This window comes from Callospermophilus lateralis, chromosome 14 (genome assembly GCF_048772815.1).
Source record: "Callospermophilus lateralis isolate mCalLat2 chromosome 14, mCalLat2.hap1, whole genome shotgun sequence".
Taxonomy (NCBI): domain Eukaryota; kingdom Metazoa; phylum Chordata; class Mammalia; order Rodentia; family Sciuridae; genus Callospermophilus; species Callospermophilus lateralis.
The window spans coordinates 14,666,580-14,676,367 of record NC_135318.1 but is presented as its reverse complement, the minus strand read 5'-3'; the positions used below and the strand labels follow the sequence as shown (position 1 = coordinate 14,676,367).

Below are 9,788 nucleotides of genomic sequence, written 5' to 3'. Positions count from 1 at the left end.
TGAACAGAACCACAGAATTCTCATGTCAAAATCCCAAAGAAAGAAATAATGATCAAATGACTGATGGCCTATGTGGCTGTGTTGAAGGAGCAGTTCTTAGAGAAGGAGGGCGCTGCCTGGTGAATAACCCAAAACTCAACAGCAACTGTGTTATAGCACTTAAGAGCTTACCAGAATTCTGCATGGTCAACTTACAAAGAACCTAAAACGGCCACCTGTATGAGGTCTGCAGCAAACAGGGCAGTGCAGAACCTGTCCAATTCCTCAGTCAATGATTTTTAGTAGTTGGAGCAACTTCCAGAAGCAGCTGCAAATGTAAGGTGGCCATCTGCAAACACCTGGGCTGGCACTGGAAGTAGATAAACAGGAAATACACCAGGAAGCCACTGAGCAGGAACAGGAAGACATATAGGAACTCCATCTGGGGATTGTCGATGATGGGTACCAGGACCAGGCAGAGAGAAGCCAGGAGCATGATGACAGGGATGAAGGTGGGAACCTGCAATAGGCATAAAGTGGGCATTTGGCCCCTGAGAACTGAGTGATGAAGGGGGGCCTGGAAGGTGATGTGTATTCTCTGTCTCTGTCCCTCCTGCCTGCCTTCCTGTTGCTCCCACAGGCCACTAGCTCTTCTTCCCCAGTCCCTGCCACAACACCATAACTGGGCTAGCAAGGTAACTGTGAGGCTGCAAGGAACATTTTAGGTAGCAAAGCCTTGAGGTGCAGAATGAACCTTTCTGTGCTATGTGAAACCAAATGTGTACATATATCCTCTGCATCTGTGTCCCAGTGTTCTCCCTCAGGGTCCTCCAGAGGAGAAATGGGTCCCTAGCAGAATCAATGCCTTGGTATCCAGTTGGTCCTCCCTCTTACATTCTTCCTCTGGGCCTTAATGAAATTGTGGCCCAAAGGTCTGCCTTATGTGGGAGCCAAGGGTCAGAAAAGCCCTATGTCTATTTCCAAAGACTACCTTGTAAGTTCGGGGAAGATTCTTCATCTTAATCCTCATGTATAGGAGACAGCTGAAAGTGGTTCCATAGGTGATCCAGGATAGGAAGCTGCAAGGAAAAGTCTAGGTCAGGATTTCCCTGATGGGCCCTGACTGGATCAGGAAGAAGTGTTCAAAGAGAAGGAGTGTTTGTATTTTTAGAAAGTACAGCCTGGTGGGAATCTCAAAGAAACCCATGCTTTCTGCAGGGTCCAGCACATTCATAACAGAGTCCCCCTCCCAACCAACCTTTCCCCTAGAGTTAGTGACATGATGTGTGGGCTGCTAAGCACCCCAACAAACCCTGACCTCTGTGGTTCCCAGTGTCTAGAGTTGAGTGACTGACATCAGATAAAGACTCCATTTGAGCTTGGAGGCAGGGTCCAGACCAAGCCATGTCTTGAGGAGGTGAAGACTGGGAAGCCTTGGGTCCTGGTTGAGATGGATCATCCTGAGAATCTGACTGTGCTGAGACATTCTCTGTCACATTCCCCAATTTCCACCTGAACAGTACCCCAAATACTCACTATGGGTTTGATTTTATTCTCACCATATAACGGCTTTATTCTTTCTCATGGGGAAAAGATAAAAGGAAAAAAGCCTGTCTGTTACTTAGTGTTCTTAGGAGAGTCACCTCAAGTTCTGTGTGTTCTGTTCCAGATTAATTAAAAAGCAAAGAATGAGAACACGTAATGCCTGAAAAATTACTGAAAACTCTCTTTGTACCCAGACATTATCGTTGCCTTCTGGTTACGTATCTGCCTACTGACTATGCTTCAAATGAGTTCATGAAATTACAGGTGGATATCACAACAGCTTATGGCTTCTGTCCCGGGGAAAATAGTAAGGTCAGTGTAGGTCTGCCCTGAGTTCGATAGAAGTTATGTTGGTCCAGAATGCAGACCAGATTATAGGAGGAAAATCATGCCAAGTCCAAGGGCTACAAGTAATGTTAATGATGCCCGAATATGCCTTAATATTATCTTAATATCAGAGTAAAGGAACAAGTAAAAAAGAAAAAATGACAAAGCACGAGCCTTTGTCTGTCTCTGGATGAAATATTCAACTTATTGAATTTTGGGGGAATGAGCAAGAGAAGAGAGAGCCATATTTAATTTTGGAAACTGGATAAAAGGGGCTGAAATGTATGAGCACAGCAGGGTCCCTGAGCCTGGGCTTCCAGAAGTGTATGTGTGCTTGTTTACACCCATGCATGTGTGTGAGTTTGTACACATGGAACTCAAGAAGATGTCTGCATGCAGTTGTTACATACATGGGCATGTGTGTAAGTAGATGCAGATAGGGGCTCCAGGAAAGCACATACACATTTTTATATCTGTGCACACGTTAGTATACACACATAGGGGAATACAGATACCCAACCTGGGAGAACAGTTTCACTTGCCTCATTAAGTTCACAATGATGCTGAAGTTTCCTGGGATGACCAAAACCAAAGCCACGGCCATGGTGAACATCAGGGCTGGAGCTGGTGTGAGGCGACGCACATGAACCATGGACAGAAATCCAGGCTGGGAAGCAGAGTCAGGTGTCAGGCAGGCCCCAGGAGAGCCACAGCGGGTGTCCCTTTCCCAGACAAGCATGCTCTGGACACTGGTGTGCCTAACCTAACAGCCACTGATCATTATGGCTTCCAACGTTTGGTCTCTGTGATTTACTTGGAGTGACCAGGCCCAAGGAGGAAAATGTAGAGCAGGTATGGATGGATCATGGGAGGAATCTTAGATTATTGTGAAAGACTGGAATACTGCCTATCAAGAATACTGTCTTTCTTTCTCCACCTCTGCAGGAGGAATACAGTTCCCCATCCATTGATGTGAGCCAGGCCATATCACTGGCTTTTGGCCAATAAAATGTGACAAGGTCTAAGTATATTTACACAGTTTGTCTCAGTCTCTTGAACCCCTGACGCTTGCTCTAGGCAAAAAAAAATATATATATATATATATGCTCCAGAAGCCACTACTGCTTTGGCCTGCATCCCTGAGATAAAAGCAGACTTGGTCCAGTGCAAGAAGAGTGACACATGAGCAACAACCAAATGTCGTAGCCAGCCCCTGGGATTTAAGGTCATCTGCTATACTGTTATTAGAGTGGAAGCTAACACAGGGACAAAAAAGCTCTGAGGGAAAGGTCATTATGTGCCTTCTGTGCCTCATCCTGTGGCCTCTGTACTTTTGTCATACACAAACATCCTTATCACTGACACCCTTCACCCTGCACTACCAGGACCTTGATAGCCCTGCACCTGGAAGTAAAGGGATTGAATCAAAGCTGACTGGTATGCAATGCTTGAGTCCTGCTCTCAAAAGAAAAGAGGGCCAAGTTTACTGGGGGAGTCCTGGTTTGGGCCAAATGTTAAGCTCCAGGCAGGAGAGAGTTGGCAGACCTTCCAGCAGCCCTCCTGTAGTACCCATCACCTTGCCTGGTCCCAGACCCATCTCTCACCATGTGGCCTTCTCTTGCAGCCACATAGCACACACGGCTGCCACTGAAGAATATCCCACTGACAGAACCAAATGTTGAGAGTGCAACAGCCAAAGGCACTATCCAGGCCCAGGACCCCAGAACTTGGTTCCTAGGACAACAGAGGGGGACTCTGTCAGCAACCTGGAAGAAGGTCACAAAGCCCCACGCAGAAATGAAGCAAACAGTATGTTCAAAGGCAAGTTCAAATACACACCAAGTGCCAAACTTCCTCCATCCTGGAACCTCTGTGGGGTGTCCAAGGGACACAGCAAGTGACTCACTTACCCCCAGCTCACAGCCACGGCATCAGAGGAGAGAATCTCACTGGGTGACAGCACTAGCAGGTAACTGATGTTGACCAGGACATACAGACTAGTGACCAGAGGGATGGCGATCATCAGTGCACACACCAGGTTCTGCTGCAGGGTCAGGAAGAGGAGGGCACGTGTTAGCCAGTGAGGTCTTTCTGGACCCCAGTGCTGAGCTTGTCAGACTGTAGAGCATTGTGCCAGGTCCTGAGGGATGAGAGTCAGATGCAGCTCCTCCGTGAGCCCACAATCCCCGTGGGACAGGCACACATTCAGGAAGATAGGCTGGGGGCCTCATGAGGCACTGGGCAAAGATCCTAGTCAGGCATGGTGGTACAGAGGGGTTGCTGGGGTCGGGGAGAGACAAAAGCATCACCAAACCGTCCAAAATAAGGAGGACCTTATGCTGGGCTCTACTTGCAGAGAAGAGATTCAAGCAGGTGGAAAGGAGAGAGAATCTTGGCAGGGCAATCATGGTAGCCAACTACAGAGAAGAAGACAGGAAAGTTAAAGATCCTAGTCAGGCATGGTGGTACATGCCCATAATCCTATAGACTCAGGAGGCTGAGGCAGGAGGATCACAAGTTCAACGCCAGCTTCAGAAACTTAGTGAAGCCCTAAGCAACTTAGCGAGACCCTGTATCAAAAAGGGCTGGGGATATGGCTCAGCGGTTAAGCACCCCTGGGTTTGATCCTGGGTTTAAAAAAAAAAAAAAGATCTCATGAGTCTGTTTTGCACTAGATAGAATCCTCCCCTAATTAAGCATCTGCCACTGATTAGCATATTTTCTCCTCTTCAGCTTTTTTTTTTTTTTTTTTTTAACAAAAAAGGCACTTTCTAGACCTCTCTGCCAAGGTTGAGGTCAGCCAGCAGAAAACCTTGAAGGTAGGGATGGAAGAGTGAGCCTGAGGACATTGAGGATGGAGCTATCATCTCAGGACCAATTTCAGGTCCCCGAGGCTGGCTGGCCTCAGTAATGAAACTTTCCTCACTCCTCCTTGTGTTTCCTTAGGACACAACATGCCCTCCCCTTTATGGCCTCCAGATTCATTTTCATATTGCTTTTATGGAACTATGTAGGCACAAAACACATTGCACCTTTGAAGCAATGGATCTTTATATGGTGCAGGTCCTTTCTCAGGTCCCTTACAGCTCTAAAACCTGGGAATCTGGGCATAAAAAGAAATTGCCCCAACTACAGCATGAGCATTCTAGTCTATTCTTATCACCCCAGTGCTGCAATCTGATTGTGCCTAGGTCTAGACAAGGCCACCTGTAGCAAAGGTGATCCAGGGTTGTCCCTCCCCTTGTGGGAGGCCCTCAACAAGGTGAGCACCAGCATGTATGACTTAGCCTCACACATAGTAAGAGGCAAGGAGCCTGGTATGCTTTTACACTTGACCTCTCCCTGGGCAGCCTTCCAGCAAGGAATGAACTGTGATAATGTCAGAGCCCTGAGGTGTGGCCTGGATAGGATTCTGGCCAAGATATCACAAGAGCAGTGAGATCTCCAGATTTCATGTTCAGGTACCTTAATTCTTCATACAAATCCCTGGGAATCTGAACATAATGCTATCTTATTGGGGAGAAAAAGTATGAAACTAACAAAAATTCTCCTAATATGTGCTTTAGAGGGCCAAGTTAGAGTTAGAGCAGAATCTCAAATGCCAGCATTCAGAAGACCTGCTTAGATTTTTGTTTTTAAAAACGTTCATCAAAAATGTTCTGAGCCAGGTGCGGAGGCACACACCTGTAATCCCAACAGCTCTGGAGACTGAGACAGAATTGTGAGTTTAAAGCCAGCTTCAATAACATCAAGGCACTAAGCAACTCAGTGAGACCCTGTCTCTAAATAAAATACAAAATAGTGCTCAGGATGTGGCTCAGTGGTCGAGTGCCCTCGGTACAAAAAAAAAAGAAGAAGAAGAAGAAAGAAATGCTCTGATATAGCAGGAATCAGCAGACTATGGCCATGGACCCAATCCAGCCTGCCATCTGGTTTTGTTAATAAAGTTTTGTTTGAATACAGCCAAATTCCTTTGTTTACCTGTGGCTGTTTCCATACTACCACAACAGGATTCAGTAGTTGTGACAGAAACTGTATGACCCACAGAGTCTAAGATCTCAACTTTCTGATTCTTTATGGGAAAACTCTGCCAATCCCCACTGTAAGCACGGGAGCTTGTCTTACCCATCCTTAGGCCCTGTACCATTTCCCCAGCTCAGCTCTGAGCCCAAGACCTGGATTCAGAGAGAGGCTGCTGTCGTTGTGATATGAAGGAGTCAATCCATGAGTGCCTCTGTTCTGAAGCCCTCTGCCCATCTCAGAGCCAGCCTGACCACATGCTATCCGTTCCCCTAAGAGCTACAACTGTACAGCTGTTTAAGACACTCAGAGCCCAAGCTTTCTCCACGGGTCATGACACCACTGATACCTGAGAGCCATCTGAGGAGGCAAAACAGCTAAAATGGCTTCATTTTACAGGCAAAGAGCTGAAGTACAAGAAATTATATGCAAAAATAAAACTTAAGTCCAAAGTTTTTCTCTGTCTTCCCAATACTCACTCTCTCTCTCTCTCTCTCTCTCTCTCTCTCTCTCTCTCCCCCCTTCTCTCCCTGCCCCTCTCTCTCTGCCCTTAGACTTAGGTCTCCAAGATCTTCTTCTCCTAAACTCCCCTCGAGAGAGCCTTGCCAAGACTCAAAAAGTTGCAGTGGCCTCTGAGCCAGCCCAGTGGACCCAGCGCGAAGGCTTTGAAGTTCTCATTCTGTGAGAATTTAAAACCCCTTCAAGGGAAAAGAAACCAAACAAATAACATCCTCAGCAAATCGATGTAGAACAAAAACTTAACATCCACAGTACCCAAACATCCAAATGCTCTGAGTCCTGAGGTGCCCTGAAGGACTAATCAGTTCCAGGTTTATGAGTGGTGTGAGCAGGCAGAACTGGCTTGTTCTCTTGTCCCCAAATATGCTATAGCCAGTAGTATTTCCCAGGTTTCAGCTACTATGAATTATCTGCTACAATGTGCTGGAAAGAACAATTCAGGAAATATTGACCATCAAGCATGACCTCTTCCTAGCAATTTGAAGTCAAAATAATGTCCCCTCTAAATCTCAGTTTTCCCATGTGAAAAATGGGTGATAATGCCTATCTCACAGGTAGGAAGACGAGACTCTGGGTATCATAAAGTTCTCTGCTTTCTTGAGAGGTCGTTATTTAGACAGTGAATTGAGCATTCAAGTCTCACAAGTCAGGATGGAAACCCTTATTTCTGGCTGGGTTATTTGTAAATTTGGTCACCCCAAATTTAAATAATCAGAACTTAAATAGCTGGAGCTGTCAATTCAGAGATTTACCCACAGAGTGGCAACATGGACTCACCTGTGGATTCTTAAGTTCCTCCAACATATAGTTGATGCTATTCCAGCCTTCAAAGGACCACAGCCCCTGGTAGAAAGCCATGCCAATGCGCCCTGCCTGCTGCGTTGTGTTGTGGAAGGCAGACAAAATGAATTCTGTACGGGCATGGCCCTGGACTAGCACCACAACCCCACCCACCACAATGACCAGCAATGAGAACACTTTGGCAGCTGTGCATACATTCGTCAGCATGGTGGCCAGCCAGGAGCTCCAGAAGTCGACCAGCATCAGCAGCAGAATGCAAGAGGCAGCCACACTCTTGACTACAGCCTGGGGAACTGAGGGGCAGCCAGGGTAAAAGGGAGCCAGAGCATACTCAGCAAAACTGAGAGAGATGGCAGCCATGGAGGCTGGTCTGCCCACCAGCACAAATATATAGACGTCCAGGAAGGCTGGCAAGGAGCCAAATGTCCGCAAGATGTAGACATATTCTCCCCCAGATTCAGGAACCAGGGCACTTAGTTCAGCATAGCACAGGGCACCCAGCATTGCCAGGAGACCACAGAGTGCCCAGATCACAAGACTGGCCCCAGGGCTGCCCGTGTAGACCAAGACTCCCTGTGGAGACATGAAGATGCCAGAGCCAATCATACAGCCAGCAACCAGGGACACAGCGCTCCACAGACCCATTTCCCTTCTCAGCATAAGTCCCCGTGCTCCACTGCCCAACTCTTGCCCTGCCTCCTGGACACTGCCATTTCTTTCCTTACGTCTCTCCATCTCAGAACTTCAACAGACACTACCACCGTAGTGATGAGAGGCACTCACGTTGGTGAGAGGCCACGGCTCTGGTACTTATTTATAGGCTTCCTGAAGGAGTTAATGATTATAGCACTAGAGAGCATCTGAGCCAGCGTTCAAAGAGCCAGGGTGTGGTTTAGAAGGAGCTGATCCAGGCAGCACCTGTCTGACTGGGACCCCCAGACAGGCAGTCTGCAGGAGCTGCTTGCCAAACAGTCCAGCAGAGCAGAAGAAGTCAAGGAAAGAGAGATTTTAATGGAAACCTCTGTTGCTGGCTGAGAGTATAGCTCAGTGGTAGAGCACTTGCCTAGCTAGCATGGGGAAGAGCCTGGGTTCCATCCCTTGCACTTCAAAAAGGAAAAGACATAAAAGAAATCTGTTTCCAGTTCCACAGCAATACGTGGTGAACCACTCTCAGAGGACTGCTCTGTACCCAAGAGCAGCTGAACAGTGCACATCAGGAGCCTAAGACATTCTTCTTCTTTTTTTTTTTTTTTTTTTTTTTTTGCCAGTTATGCTATTTATTTATTTATTTTTCTTTTTTTTTCCTTTTTTTTTATTGGTTGTTCAAAACATTACAAAGCTCTTGACATATCATATTTCATACATTAGATTCAAGTGTGTTATGAACTCCCAAGGAGCCTAAGACATTCTTAGGACAGTTTTCTCAACCAACTTATTAGGAAACATGGTTTCCAATGCAGACACCCTATAATGAAAACTGCATGAAACTTTCCTTAAAAAAGAACCAAGATGGCCAAAGGAGAGGATCAAGATAGTCCAGGACAGAGCTTGTCCCCAGCAAGAAGGGAAGAAATGTTTAAGGTACAGGTCCTGGGATGAGATGGTTGAATTCAAATTCTGGGTCTAGGACCGCACAGTTGTGTGTTCTTGGACAAGATCTCTGAACTCCACCTTACTCACCTGTCAATTAATAATAATTCCTACCACATGAAATTGCTCTAAGGATTATAACATGTCCCATTTGAAGTAGCTAAAATTGTATAAAATGCCTAGTGAGCTGTACTTCAGTTAGCCATTACTAAGAGTTTTATTAGTGCATCTAGTGGGGGGAGGGTTGATTAGAAGACTAGAGGACTTATATTATTTATATATATATAATATTAAATTATATATTTTAACACTAAAATTTATTAATCTAAAAATAATGTTCTTTTCAGGTTAGAGTATGTAACTATTGTATGGATCAACTTTTTATTTTTAAAATATTAGATAATAAACCAGGTGTGGTGGCACATGCCTATAATCCCAGTGACTCAGGAGCCTGAGGCAGAGGGATCACAAATTTGAGGCCAGCCTCAGCAATTTAGCAAGTTCCTGTTTCAAAATAAAATCTAAAAAGGGATAGGGATGTAGCTCAGTGGTAAAGCACCCCTTGGTTCAATCCCCAGTACCAAAATAATAATAATAATAAATAGACCATTTACTAATATTGTGATAGAGGGGCCACTGGAACTCACCATCACTGTGAGAGTAGAGATATGATATCCAAAGTAGCACAGAGATACTTGCAGTCTTCCAACAGGTCGGTCCAGCTCAAGCCAGCCACGTGGACTACTTGGATCTCATGCACATGTACAATTATTAAAGCTCTTCACAGATGCAAGGGGTGTCACTGCCACAGTTCCTGGGATGTCCATCCCTACCTCCTACCTCTGTTCCAGTGAAGATTATGGATATAGGTCCTCAGGAAATGTGGAGCCATTTTCTCTGGAAAATCTCTGGAGAGGGAGCCCCCCCAATATTCCTGCTCAGCTGGAAGAAGAAGAGGAAAAAGAAGTAGATGAGAGAAAAGCAGATAGAAAAACTGGAAAGAAAGA

General features: G+C 45.9%; 1 protein-coding gene across 1 annotated transcript; it reads right to left on the bottom strand.

Annotated features, from left to right (window-relative positions):
* Window positions 1–268: 268 nt before the first annotated feature.
* On the bottom strand, window positions 269–7,926 carry LOC143380739 (b(0,+)-type amino acid transporter 1-like). The gene is made up of 6 exons (XM_076833927.1): window positions 7,168–7,926; window positions 3,762–3,895; window positions 3,456–3,585; window positions 2,394–2,518; window positions 971–1,058; window positions 269–499 (listed from the first exon to the last, which is right to left on the bottom strand). Exons 1-6 carry the CDS (start codon window positions 7,924–7,926, stop codon window positions 269–271), a joined length of 1,467 nt encoding a protein of 488 aa, XP_076690042.1.
* Window positions 7,927–9,788: the final 1,862 nt, after the last annotated feature.